General features: G+C 35.4%; 1 protein-coding gene across 3 annotated transcripts in view; it reads left to right on the top strand.

Moving 5' to 3' along the window:
• The window catches only part of Mgam (maltase-glucoamylase), a 172,920-nt gene that overhangs the window by 36,655 nt on the left and 121,233 nt on the right, over positions 1-15,032 (top strand). For all 3 annotated transcript variants that reach the window (XM_078040676.1, XM_078040678.1, XM_078040677.1), the window contains exons 18-24: positions 5,361-5,515; positions 6,569-6,653; positions 7,089-7,145; positions 7,693-7,817; positions 11,977-12,065; positions 14,371-14,420; positions 14,843-15,010. In XM_078040676.1, the coding sequence (XP_077896802.1) occupies positions 5,361-5,515; positions 6,569-6,653; positions 7,089-7,145; positions 7,693-7,817; positions 11,977-12,065; positions 14,371-14,420; positions 14,843-15,010 (729 nt within the window). The remainder of the gene's footprint in view (positions 1-5,360; positions 5,516-6,568; positions 6,654-7,088; positions 7,146-7,692; positions 7,818-11,976; positions 12,066-14,370; positions 14,421-14,842; positions 15,011-15,032) is intronic.

Consider the following 15,032-nt stretch of genomic DNA (forward strand, 5'->3'; position numbering starts at 1 on the left):
AAGCTATCCTTTTCCAGTGTATGTTTATGGCACCTCTGGCTAGTATGAGATAACTATATTTATGTGGGTTTGTCTCTGTGTCTTCTGTACCATTGGTCTTCATGTCTGTTTTGGTGCCAATACCATGCCGTTTTTGTTACTATAGCTCTGTAGTATAATTTAAGGTCTGGTATTGTGATACCTCCTGCTTTGCTTTTCTTGCTAAGGATTGTTTTGGCTATTCTGGGCCTCTTATTTTTCCAAATGAATTTCATGACTGCTTCTTCTATTTCTGTGAAGAATGTCATTGAAACCATAATAGGAATTGCATTAAATCCTTATAGGGCTTTTGGAAGTATGGCTATCTTGACAATATTAATTCTGCCTATCCAAGACCATGAGAGATCTTTCCATTTTCTAAGGTCTTCTTCAGTTTCCTTAGTGTCCTGTAGTTTTCGTTGTAAAGGTCTTTCACAGCTTTTATTAGATTGGTTCCCAAGTATTTAATTTTTTTGAGACTCCTGTGAATAGGATAGTTTTCCGAATTTCTCTTTCAGTTGATTCATCACTGATGTATAGAAATGGAATTAATTTATGGGCATTAATTTTATGTCCTGCTACTTTGCTGAATTCATTTATGAGTTCTAAAAGTTTTATGGTGGAGTGTTTTGAGCCTTCTAAATATAAAATTATGTTGTTGGTGAATAGGAATGGTTCAACCTCTTCTTTTCCTATTTGTATACCTTTAATTTCTTTCTTTTACCTAATTGCTCTGGCTAGAGTTTCAAGGACTATATTGGATAGAAATGGTGAAAGAGGACATTCTTGTCTTGTTCCAGTTTTTAGAAAGAATTCTTTCAATGTTTATCCTTATAGAATGATATTGGCCGTGGATTTTGCATATACAGCTTTTACAATGTTAAGGTATGTTCCTACTATCCCTAGTTTTTCTTGTGTTTTGAACTTGAGAGGATGCTGAATTTTGTCAAATTCCCTTTCTGCGTTTATTGAGATAATTGTATGATTCTTGTCTTTAAGTTTACTGATGTGATGAATTATGTTTATTGATTTCCGTATGTTGAACCAAATTTGCACCCCTGGAATGAACCCCATTTGATCATGGTGTGCTATCTTTTTAACATGTTTTTGTATGAAATTTGTCAGGATTTGATTAATAAATTTTACATCTATGTTTATGAGGGATATTGGTCTCAAGTTTTCTTTCCTTATCTGATTTTGGTATCGGGGTGACACTAGCTTCACAGAAAGAGTTTGGAAAGTTTCCGTCTTTTTCTATTTCATGGAAATATTTGAAGAGAATTGGTGTAAGTTCTTCTCTGAAGATCTGGTAGAACTTGGCTGAGAAGCCATCTGGTCATGGGCTTTTCTTTGTTGGTAAGCTTTTGATGGGGTCTTCAATTTCATTTCCTAAAATTGTTCTGTTTAAATTTTCTGTATCATGATTCAATTTGGGTAAGTCATATGTTTCTAGAAATTTGTTAATGTCTTCATATTTTTTTATTTATTGGAGTATAGATATTCAGATTAGTTTCTGATCATTATTTGTATTTCAGTGGTGTCTGTGATGTTTCCTTTTTCATCACAAATTTTAGTAATTTGAGATTTCTTTCTCTTTCTTTCTGTTAGCTTGGTTAAGGTTTTGTCAATTTGCTTTATTTTTTTAACAAAACAGCTTTTTGTTTTGTTGATTTTTACATTTTTTTGTTCCAATTTAATTAATTTCAGTTCCAATTTCCTGTCTTCTACTGCTTTTTGGTGTTGATTTGTTCTTATTTTTCCATATATAATAACCTAATTTTTGAGATGTAAAATTAGGTTATTATTTGGTGACTTTTTATTTTTAGTTCATACTTTCTTTATTTAGGTTTTCTTTGGAAGATCTGTTGAGTAGTGAGAGAGATGTGTTAAAGTCACCCAGTATTATTGTGTTGTGGTCCATTTGATTCTTGAACTTGTGAAGGTTTATTATTATTATTTTTTTTATTTGACAGTGGAACAGATGTTCCGCTGTTTGGTACATATATATTTAAGATTATTATATCTTGTTGAAGTATAGTTTCCTTGTACAGTATGAAATGGCCTTCTTGATCCCTTCTGATTAATTTTGACTTGAAATCTACTTTATCTGATGGATAGAAATCCCTATTTGTTTATGAGATCTATGTGATTGATAAATTTTTTTTCAATTCTTTTACTTCCAGTCTGTGGTTTCTTTTCCTATGAGGTGAGTCTGTTGGAGTCAGTATATTTTTGGGTCTTGTTTTTTAATCCAGTATGCCATTATATGTCTTTTGATTGATGAGTTTAGGCCATTTACATTCAGTAAACTGAGAAATGATTTTTATTCTCTGTCATTTTGGTTTATTTCTGGTTTTAAATTTGAATTAGTTTTTTCCTTTGTTTGACTATTCCTTTAGTGTAGATCCTCCCTTTGCTGTTTTTCACTCTTATTTTTCATTTCTTCTTCATGAAATATTTTGCTGAGAATGTTCTGTAGTGCAGGCTTTCTAGTTGTGAATTCTTTTATCTTTCATTTATCTTAGAAGGTTTCTATTTTATCATAAAATCTAAATCTTTATTTTTCAGGGTATAGGATTCTTGGTTGGCATCCATTTTCTTGCAGAGCTTGGTGTATGTTATTCCATGGCCTCCTAGCTTTAAGGTTTGGGTTGAGAAATAGCTGAGATCTGGATTGGTTTCCTTATAGAAGTAATCTGTCGTGACACCCTTTAAAATTCTGACCTTATTCTGTATGGTGGACATTTTCACAATAATGTGCCTTGGTATGGGTCTGTTGTAACTTTGATTATTTGGGGTCCTATATGCCTCCTGTGTTTGATTTTCCATTTTTTTCTTAAGGTTTGGGAAATTTTCATATATTATTTCACTGAAAAAATTATGCATTTCTTTGGATAGTATCTCTGAGTCTTCTTCTAGCCCAATAAATCTTAAGTTTGACCTTTTTATGTTATCCCATATTTCTTGGAAGTTTTGTTCATGGTTTCTTAACATCTTGTCTTCATGGTAAACTTTATGTTCTAGAATATATATTTTGTTTTCATTGCCTGAAACTCTGTCTTCCAATTGATCTATTGTTTTGGTGATGTCTTCCAACTTCCAATAAATTTTTAATTTGGTTTATTGATTCCTTCATGTTGAAGATGTGTGTTTTTTTAAAATCTCTATTTCTTTATTGAAGTGATCTTTTGCTTCCTGCATTTTCTACCTTACATAGTCTTTTACCTGGCCAATGAATGTTCTAAACTCTTTCTCTGTCATTTCTTCCACTGTGGTGCTGATGGATTCTGTTATTGAATTATATTGCTTTGTCTACATATTTGACAATATGGTTTGAGGCAGTAGAGATTCTACCCAGTGGACTTCTAGGGACTCTGAAGTTTTCCAGAACCTCATAGATTAGGGGGAGATGGATAATAAGAACAACCAATGGAAATAGTTTACAACATCAAACCAAATAGTTCCTGCTTTGTCATCTTCTATGTTAGTTATCACAATAAATAGAGATGATATGATCAGCTATTTTATCCACAGTAAAAATAGTAAGTTTATATATGGATTTATAATTTTAAGTTATGAACAGGAATAGAAAAGAAGTAATGTAGGATGTAATGTTTGTTTGGGAAGAAGAGAGAAAATAGAATTAGAAAACAGGATGAGTGATAGATCAAGAAATGTTGGCTGTTAGTAGAGGAAAAGAGAGAAAGATTCTAGGGAAACAGTTAAGTGAGACAAAAAAAATTATAGAATAAAAATTGAAAAATAAATAATAAAAATAAAATTAGGAGTAAGATTGTACAAAACTGATATATTCTAATCAAACATCTTAGTCCTTAAAACATTGATCAAAGAGAAATAAATACCTTAAAAAATTTAGGAATGAGAAACAAATACAAAACAAAACAGATCAATAAACGGGTATGAATATGTATAAGTGTTCAGGAACCATTCAGGTAAAAATTGAACAGTGAGTAGAAAAAAAATTTAAAAAATAGAAATTAAAATTAATAAAATAATGAAGAGGATCTTGATGAAAAGTTAGGAAATTTTTCTTTTTTTTTTTTGAATTTCGAATATTCTTCTCAGGTACGTTAGGTGGGGTTGCTGGAGTGTGATGGGAGATTCTTTATGTAGGACTCCTGGGGGCAGGGTTTAGGCTTAGTTAGCCTTGGATTGGTCTGGAGATTTTAAATCAGTTAAAATTTAAACTGATCTGGCAGTTGCTGGGGTGGCTGGGAGACTGTGCCTTAGGAAAAAACCCTAGGTTTCACTCTTTTGGTGGAGGGGTCAATTCTTCCTCAGACACTAATGAAATCTGTTTTTTTAGGATGCTTGGTTTCAGTCTTTGAACTGAATCAGTTCCTCTCCACCCTTTAGGATTGTCAGCAGGGCATGACTTTCCCAGCTGAACTTTCAAGTGTCTGATCTTTATAAGCTACCATTCTGGAAGGGGAGAGGGGAAGCCAGGTGTGTTTGTTTTCAACCAGTTTCCTCCATATAAACCCCACTCCACTTTTGATTTTCTTCTGGTCTCTTAGACACACACTATGCCAGGTTTTGCCAAACCTGTTTTCGGGGTTAGGCACAGTTGTCAGGATTCAGATTCCTTGGTGCCATGCCCCCATGCTGGAGCTGCAAAATGGTTCCTTCCTCTGATTTCCCTGATAGCTGGGAAAGACCTAGTTTCTTTTTCCCACCTCCACACTATATTGTTGTGCAAGACATCTTTCAGGTTAGTGGTGGAATATTTTTGATCTCTGGTCTCTCCATATCCGTACATACCTCAGGCCTCCTAAAATTGAGGGTTCCTTTAATTGATATATCACCCCACTATTTTAGTGCAGGGGAGGTAACACCTGTTGGTGCCACTGCTGGCAGCAGCAGTGCTGGGATTTCTTTATTTTGTTTTATCCAATCACGTGATTCCCTGATCTGCTTGGAATATCCAGAGTTAATTCCCAGAAAAGCTCCCCTCTCTCACCTTGCTAAGAAGCAGTGTGTCTAGATTTTTGGCTTCACACCAGGGAGTGACCAGGAAAGTTACCTTCTCTAATCCACCAGTGTGAGGCTCCCCCTGTGAACATTTTCTATCAAAGAACTGTACACTTTCTGTATGTTACCTGTATTGTAATGAGAAGCAAATGGGAAAATATTTCAACAGAGCAATTCTAGGCTGAATGAGGGAGATGAGTTGCAAATTGCAATAGACAATTTGTTGAAATGGTCACTGTTTGCCCAGCTGTACTGCTCAGAGGCAAAGCTTGCAATCTAAGCCTCAGCCATTCAAGAAGGAAATTCTTTCTGTAGACAGCTCACCCTAGCAAACCTTTATTTCCTCCCAGGACCAGGATCCTGCCTCCTTTGGAGCTGACTCCTTGCTGATGAATTCGTCCAGGCACTACCTTAACATTCGCTATACTTTATTGCCTTACCTGTACACTCTTTTCTACTATGCTCACAGCCGAGGGGACACAGTGGCCAGACCTCTTCTACATGAGTAAGTTCTCCCAACTCAGTGCAAGTGTGTGTGTGTGTGTGTGTGTGTGTGTGTGTGTGTGTGTGTGTGTGACTTGAATGCCCATTGGCTCTTTGTAAGGTTATTGCAGCCTATATATTACCATAGGAGTACATTTAAGTATTTTAGCTTGTTCCTTCTGGGGAGAAAACTAGACTTAAAGTCATGGGATCTTGAGGCTTTTCTTTGTTCTTCCACCAGCAAATTCTACATCTTAGATGTCATTTAAGATCTTTCATTCTTAGTTTCTTTAGTCTTTTTTTTTTGCCCGCTGTGGTGCTGGGGATCAAACTCAGGGCCTTGCACATACTAGGCAAGCACTTTTCTAGTGAGTTATACTTCCAGCTCTAGAAGGTCAATAGTATGACTCTGATGGTCTCTCCTATAACTCACTATGATGCTAGGTCTCTGTTTAAGTTCCAGGAATAAGCCTGTGATTTGAAAGAAAATGAGAATATCATAAAGGATCTCTAGAATTTCATAATTCTGGTTTGCCAGCCAGTTAGCACTTCTGAATTAACTCTGCAAGGTGGGACTTAAGAGCCTTTCTTTGTCAGAATACTGTTACCTCCTTTATATATATGGCAGGCATATATCTGCATTACTGTATATCCATTTTAGGTTTAAGTTTTCACTGTCTTCTAGAATTTCCTGTTAAAAGGCAGATTTTCTAAAAGTAAAATTTGCACTGTTATTTTTTTTAGGTCAGATTTAGTTCCTTCTTGATAGTCAAAGTTCTAAAATATATTGGTCATTTTACTTTTTTTAAAAGGAGGACATGACAAATAGAATTACAGCCTGAGATCTGTCTAGCATAGATGTTAAAATAGGAATTTTTGTCTAACGTGAAGGAGTAATAAGAGGGTACAGGGACTGGGGAAAGAAGATTTGTTTGGGGGCTAGGTAGGGGTTGAATAGGTGTTTCAGAATAATTTTGGATATTTGCCAGGGCCGTCTGAATGCTTTGGATGCACTGAGGGAGAGCTGCCAGGTGCATTGGCCCATATCTCAGTGATCTGTCTCCTTGGTGTCTAGGTTCTACCAGGACAGTGAAACTTGGGATGTGCACCGGCAGTTTTTATGGGGCCCAGGTCTCCTCATCACTCCAGTTCTGGATGAGGTAAGTGTTCTCACTGAGACTCGTTGTCCCTGCTTCTGTCTCTGTGTCCTCTCCCAACCCATTTTTTTCTTTATTCCAAACTCATTTTTAATATCTGTGGCTAAGTCAGCTGTGAAGAGAGTATGCTGGGGTTCTGGAAGTGGGAAATGTGATACACAGAGTCCTCTCTAGAAGTCATTATTTTTGAGCAAATTCTCAACCAATGTAGAAACATCTGCTGACAACTCTGCTTAAGTAGTGACCCTATGGTGTGCCAGATTGTCACAGCAGATTATTATTTGCTCTGTGATATGGAGGCAGAAGGGAGTAGTGACCAGCACACTAACGTCAAACTGCTCAGGATGTGATTGTCACTTCTATTATGTAATAAATAAGTAAACCATATTTTATTCCCTCAGAGGCTGATATAAAGGATAATATTTGTTTTAATTTTAGGGTGCAGAGAAAGTAACGGCATATGTGCCTGATGCCATCTGGTATGACTATGAAACTGTAAGTAACTTGGACTTTTTTAAACTTCTGAAGACCACAGTTGCAGCTGTATAAACAAGATGACTTCCTAGAAAAAGAAACATCCATCCATTCACTGAAGAATGTTTCTGTAGTATTTTCCATAATTTCACAGCAAAGCCTAGATAATGTGAAACTAAGTAATATAATATCAGTCATGATGGAATTTGAAAAAAAATATTTTTATTCAACAATAAGATAAAGACTCATATGGTGTCTCATGATCAAATATAAAAGGGACTAATGGGCAATTTGAGTTTGGTCAGGAATCAGATTCCTGTTCAGAACTATTGGGTTATATAATATATAATGATTATTTGTTCCTCAGCAGGGAACAAACAATCTCACAAACCCTCAACTAACCATGAAAAATGTTGCTCCTAATTTTTTTATTTCCTTTTTTGATTGCCTGAGTATATAGTGACAGCTAAATGGAAAAGAGAGACCATGGATAGATAACTCAGCACACAGGTGATCAATGCAGACTGTGGCTCTAAGGCCAATGTGTTTGACTATCTGTCCGATTCAGGGGGCCCAATTGAGATGGAGGAAGCAAAAAGTTGAGATGGAAATTCCTAGAGACAAAATCGGACTTCACCTTCGAGGAGGCTATATCTTCCCCACACAGCAGCCAAGTACGACGACTATGGCCAGGTACAGCATGGCTGGGAACATCCTCAAAGGGAAGCCTGACAACGCAGGTCATTTCTGTCTCCATATGTTGACTAGAGGATGCTGAAGCTCAGAATGGAGTGAGGAAGGAAGAGTCCTGAGGCACACGTGTGCATGTGTGTCTGACTTGAGGGGATTTTAAGTCTGTTCTTGGTGTTCCCTTGGCCTTTTCTCAACCTAGAGCTGCACCTAGAAGGATTTTGAAAGATCTTATCCCTACTTCTTCTTAAGTTTCTCTAAATACACTGGCAATTAGGCTGGCCAGCTTTCCTGGGATATTGCAGTTTTAGCATTGAAAATCTCATGTCTTAAGAAAACTCAATTCAGGGCAGGCCAGGTCAGCTGGTCACCCCACCTTCTTTGACCTGACCATCTATCTATGCATGGTTCTCAGGTTTTTGCCTCATTAATTATCACTTATAGATTTGGAATTCCCTGTCTATCCTCCTATAACCTCAGCTTCCCATTACTTTCTCCTACTGAGCCATTTCTTTCTTATGATTCAAAACTGGATTCAGAAACTCCTTTCTTCTATAAATCTCGAATCTCCCATGCTGTTGATTTTTCTGTTTTTGATTCCAAAAGTATAGTCTTCATCTATACTAAAGAGATGTATAAATATATTGTGACCCTGAAATTATTAGCTTATTTGTTTTTAATAATCTGGGAGTCCTTTAGAGGACACAAACCTGTCTCTCTCTTTCTTTCTTTCTTTTATTTTTTCTTTTTGATATACATGACAAAAAAGTGTATTTTAACATATTATACCTACATGGCATATAACTTATCCTAATTAGGATCCCATTCTTGTGGTTGTACATGTGGAGTTTCACTGGTGGTATATTCATCTATGAACATAAGAAAGTTATGTCTGATTCATTCTACTCTCTTTCCTATTGCCATCCTCCTCCCTTCCCTTCATTCCCCTTTATCTAATCCAATGAGCCTCTATTCTTACCTCTCCCAACTTATTGTGTGTTACCATCTATATATCAGAGAGAACATTTGGCCTTTAAACCTGTCTTTTTCTTTGAACCTCCTTTATTATCTTAATTTTTCAGTTATAGACTTTTTAACGAAAATATGCCTAAATCCAACACAGATTGGTTTTATTTTTATAATTGTTCAGTTTCAGGCTCTTCTACACATTGACACCAAAATTGTCTTTCTCACATGATAATCTTAACTTGTTTCATCCCGGCTTAAGTCTGAACCTTTCACTAAGAGACTGCTGAAGACCCATCATAGTCTGATTCCAAGTTAGCTTTGATAACTATATCTCCTGCTATTTTAGTACACATACAGAGCAACTATACCCCAAATGCACAAACATAGCCATCTATTTTGTTGCATTTGGGTATCTGCACTTAATACTCTTTCCAGCAGGCCCAGGGCCTCCAGCATGCTAGGCAAGCCGATTACCACTGAGTACTCTCCCAGCCATTAGGTACATATATATATTTTTTGTCTTTGTTGTTTTTATTACAGCATTATAGTTACACATAGTAGGTAGGTTAATTTTGACAAAATCATACATGCATGAAATGTGATTTCCTCCATTTCAGACCCCATTGCCTCACTTTTCTCCCCTACTCCTTCCTTCTAGTCTCCTTCTTCTATACTGCTAGTCTTCCTTTTGCTCATTTATTTATTTTTGATTGGTTCTTTCTACATATACATAAAGATGGAATACCCTGTATGGAGTATAGTTATATATTCATATAGTATGAATTTGTTGAATTCATTCCACATTTCCTCCCTCTACCCTTCCCTCTACCCTCCCTCTCAATCTCCTACTCCACTAATCTTCCCTGTGTCTTTATGATATCCAGTTCTCCCTGTCCTTTGTCCCCTTCTTTTCCTCTGGCTTCAACATATGACTGAAAACAAACATTTGACCCTTGCTTTTCTGACTCTGGCTAATTTCACTTAGCATGATATTTTCCATTTTCATCCATTTATAGCCAAAACTATAATTTCATTCTTCTTTATGGCTGAGTGAAACTCTATTGTGTATATATGACACATTTTCTTTGATCTATTCACCTATTGATAGGCATCTAATTTGGTTCCATAATTTGGCTATTGTGAATTGTGCATTTATAAACATTGAGGTGGCTATATCACTATAGTTTGCTGATTTTAATTCTTTGGATAAATTTTGATCTGTTCTTTTAGATATACATGACAAAAAAGTGTATTTTAACATATTATACCTACATGGAGTACATAGATTTGGAATTCTCTATTCATCCTCCTAAAACCTCAACTTCCTATTACTTTCTCCTACTGAGCCATTTCTTTCTTATGATAGTTGGGAGTGGAATAGATGGGTCATATGATGGTTCCATTCCTGTTTTTTTTTGAGGAATCTCTTGTAGGATCTCACTTTATGTTGCTTTCCAGAGTGCTTACATTTGCAGTTCTACCAACAATGAGTATATCTTTTCCCCCACAACCTCAGCAGCATGTATTATTTGTATTCTTACATTTTCAAAGATCCAAGATAAGCTCAGATTTTATCTGCAAGTAATCTTTCTCTAACTCTTTTGGCAAAGGGAATGGGACCACTTTGACTTTCTAACTTTAAAAAATATTATTTGCTCCTTAGAAGATTTTTCTCTTTTCTCCTAAATATTGTTATGTATTTCAACCATAGCCATTTCATTCTCTATCCGAAAGTTATTTTATCTGAATTCCTTAGGGGAACATACACAGTTAGTTAATTGTTTCTGCTGAAAATTTAATGCTGACTTATTACCTTAAGTATTTAGTTCCCAAACCTTAAGGTCACAGATGTGTATCTAATTCCTCCAGAGGTGAATTGACTTCTCTTCAGTTGAAAGGCAATTGGTATCATATTAGTTCCCCATCTAAGATCTGGCTTCACATGGGAATTGAAGATTCCACTTCTCTACCTTAGACTGCCAATCAGTGGCCCCATATTAGACCTATTATTATCAGTATTAGACCTATTATTCATTAGCCCCAGAGAAATTCCAGGTTTTGCTTTTTGAATACCCTTTGGATTTAGCTCATTGTATTGTTTACCTGTTGCCATATTTGTCTCTTATATATAACCTATTTTTCCTACAGGAACAACAATGTTTCTTAATAAGAACATATGTTGTAATTTATCTAGGATCAAGTAATATTTTAGAGGGTGGGTTCTTTAAAATATCTAGTCCAATCTTCTGGAAGTGTCACTCTGGACTCCTGTAGGATCTCACTTTATGTGTCACTGTTCATTTTCTGCTTTGGTTATTTGGTGACTATGTCCAATCTTTGTTATAATATGGAAGGTCAAAAAGGAGGTCACAAGTAGGGATTTATTCTCCTAGATTAGCAATGACATCCAATACTTGCACTGTGAATGAAAGCAGGTGATTTTGTTGGTCACAGAACCTGACTTGTGCAGTGGAGGCTAACATGTGAAAGAGCACACAGGGAATATTAGGCCAGGGAAGCGTACCCGAGAGTGCACTGCAAACCAGGATGGAGTACAGAGGTGTGGCAACATGAGGAGATACCCAAAGAAATGCTTTCTTTCTTCCCCTTTCTCTATATCCAGAACTTGCACCATTCTTTGAGCATTATTTTGTGTTTCCTGTTCTAAATTATAAGGCAGATAATTGGAATGTTTTGTTTTTCACCCCAAACAAAATAATAGTAAGTAATCAAATAAGGGAAGTTTCCATGATGTAAATGGACATTATTGTGTGTTTTTGCTTCCTGAGTAAAAATGGCCCTTAGGTGGGGAAGAGTTTCTCTCTCTCACATCTGATGGCACTTCTGTAGGTTTCATCTCTAAAATGACCTGACTGTATCATTATTGTCTAGAATTTCTTTTTCTCTAGTAATTTGTATCTAAGTAATAGTTGCAGTCACTGGTTTTATTATAGCTATTGCAGTGATTCTGATGCTTAAATTATTGCCTCCCACATGGATGTTTAATTATAATGTTTGAGGTACCTCTATCTTCTGTGACAGAAAGAATCACCTTCTAATTTGTCGTTTGTTTCAGAGGAAAGCAGGGCCATCTATTGCTAGTAACTTTTATTATTTGAAATTTGTAGAAACAAATCAGCAAAATTCTTTGTGTCCTGATCTTTTTTTCTTACCTAGTTCTTATTTCCCACAGTCGACGGAACCCTCTTGGTCTCATTATTGCTCTGAATGAGAACAAAGAAGCAACAGGAAAACTTTTCTGGGATGACGGGGAAACCAAAGGTGAGTCTCTTATGAGAATGTGCAATTTCCATTCCTACATCTTTGACTCATGGCCCCTACTCCTGCTGGTCGGTCATTCTAGTAGGGGGAGAGGGACTTGAATCACAAGGCATAATAAGAAAAGTCACTTGAGATAAGAGTTGTATTTTGCTTGCACTATTCAGAAGTTGAAGCCCACTTGGAAGAAAAACATGTCTCTCTCACAACTGTTCCATTGGCCAGTGATCCTTAACAGGTTCTCATTTATTATCAGTGGGCACCTGGAAGATATGTTCATGATCTTCCTGTAATTTATTGGTAATATAAAAACCCTCTATAAACAAATGTTGATGATATTGAAAACATACTTCTGCCAATGTGGCAGCAAAAATATACTTGTCAACTGTATATATATCTTGCGGTGTTTTTAACAGTATTATTCCTCACACTATGTTAAAAATTTTGGGGGTGGTAGCTTAGGACCTAGATTCCATAAGGCATATGACTTGAAAGTACTTGGAAAGAAATCTCTTCAAGGTTATAATGGGAAGAAGAGGGAAAATCAGCAGTTTGGCCTTGGAGACTTGTTCACAATTTTCTTAACTTTGAGATATAGCTTTAAAAAAAATTATTTTTATTTATTTTATTTAAAAACAATCAGCAAATAAGATTGAACATACTGAAGATGAATAATATATTCATGTACACATATGTATTTTACATATATATGTATACACATATATGTGCACACACACAAACACACACACTCACACATTGTGTAATGATGATCACAATGAAATTACTTAACATATTATCACCCATGCTGTACATTTTTTCTTCCTGGAACTTGTTCTTTTAGTTAAATGTTTCTACCCTTTGACCTACATCTTTCTATTTTCCCCCTCCCCTGCCCCTGGCAAGTTCTGTTTTACCCTCTGCTTCTGAATTCAACTTATTTTAATTCTACATACAAATAAGATCATCCTAACTTATTTCTTTTATTATGATATACTTCAGGTTCACACATATTGTCACAAAAAGCAAGATTTCCTTCTTTTTAATGTCTGAATAGCACTCCTTTGAAAAATTAAATAATTATATATGTATGTATATGTACACACACATGCAGATATATACACAGATATATATATATATACACATACACATACATATATACACCACTATGTATATATTACAATTTCTTTATTCATTTGTCTATTGATCCATACATTGCTTCCTTATTTTGGCTATTATGAAAAATGGATTAAAGTTCTGAAACCACAAGTATTCTTGGAGAAAACATAGGGGAAAAGTTCTTTGACATTGGTCTTACAAGTTTTTTTTTTTAATATGACAATGAAAGCAAAGATAACAACAGCAAAAATATAGATGTGGCAGTAAATCAAACCTTTGCAAGGCCAAGAAACAACAGAATTAAAAGAAGAAAACCCACAGAATAGGAAAAATTATGTGAAAACTATGTACCTGATAAAACATTAAAATAAAAATCTCCTGCACTCAATAGGAAGAAAATAAATAACCTGATTTAAAAATAGGAGCTGTGAGCATGTATGAATATATCATAATACATTCTAATTTTATATATAACTATAACATACCAACTAAAATAAATAAATAGAAGGAAGACTAATAGAGTAGAAAATTACAGTATCACTTCAGACCTGTTAGAATGTTTATGAATATATCAAAATGAATCCTACTATTACATTTAACTGTAATGCACTGATAAAACAGAAGTAATAAAAATAAGATAAGGATTTGATTAGATATTTTTACATAAAGGATGCACAGTTGGTCAACCTTATAAGCAGAGAAATGCAAGTAGAAAATTACAGTATCACTTCAGACCTGTTAGAATGTTTGCTATGAAAAAGATAAGATATAAGTGTTGGAGAGGACTTGAAGAAAATGGAAAAAATCCTTACACACTGTTGGTGGAATTATAAATTGGTACATCCATTATGAAAAACAGAAATTCCTCAAAATATTAACAACAGAACTACTGTATGATCCAACAATCCTATTTCTGGGTATATGTTCAAGAGAAATGAAATTGGTATGTCAAAGAGATATGTTCATACCCATGTTCACTGCAGCATTATTCATAAAAACTAAAATAAAGAAACAGCATAAGTGTCCACTGATAGATTAATGAATAAACAAGATGTGGCATTTACAAACCACAGAATATTATTCAGTTGTAAAAAGGTAAGAAATCTTATCATTTGTGGCATCAATAATTAGCTTAAAAGAGATTGTATCTTTGGTAGCAGTTCAGTCTGACTTGTATCTTTTCTGCTTTTAGATACTGTGGCCAATAAAGTGTATCTTTTATGTGAATTTTCTGCCACCCAAGTGAGTATATTTTTATGAGTCTTAGGTGTAGGCTCTTGTCTACTATTAGCACATATGTGTAATTTTATTTTTAACTTCATTTGCATTGATGACCACAGGGTGAATACATTTCTAGGCATACCTTAACTACCAATAATTGCATTATAAATATTATCAAAAGAAGGCAATACTATTGATAAATCAAAGCAGCTTTTTTTTTTAAATAATGTTTCCCAAAATGTTTGTGTGTTTGTGTTCCTGAAGTCTCCCTTCCCACAGATTTTATTAAAGTGTTTGTGGTCATTGAGCATGCGTTAGTAGAGACAGCTAAGGACATGCAGAGCAGTGGGGAGCTTCTGGCTAGGATGGAGCATTTGAGTGGCTGGAGAATCTGTGTTTTAGAGGCACAGCTTTGGGCTTCATTGTGCTATTTTGACTTTCAGAACCGCCTGGATGTGAAGATTTCACAAGCAACCTACAAGGACCCCAATAATTTAGCATTTCAGCAGATTAAAATCTTTGGGACACAGAAACCCAACAACGTTACAGTGAAACACAATGGTGTCCTGAGTCAGGCTGCTCCCAAGGTCACATATGATGCTCAGCTGAAGGTAAAAATCCATTTGTTGAAGT

The sequence above is a fragment of the Ictidomys tridecemlineatus genome, chromosome 2, assembly GCF_052094955.1.
Source record: "Ictidomys tridecemlineatus isolate mIctTri1 chromosome 2, mIctTri1.hap1, whole genome shotgun sequence".
In the NCBI taxonomy this organism is placed as follows: domain Eukaryota; kingdom Metazoa; phylum Chordata; class Mammalia; order Rodentia; family Sciuridae; genus Ictidomys; species Ictidomys tridecemlineatus.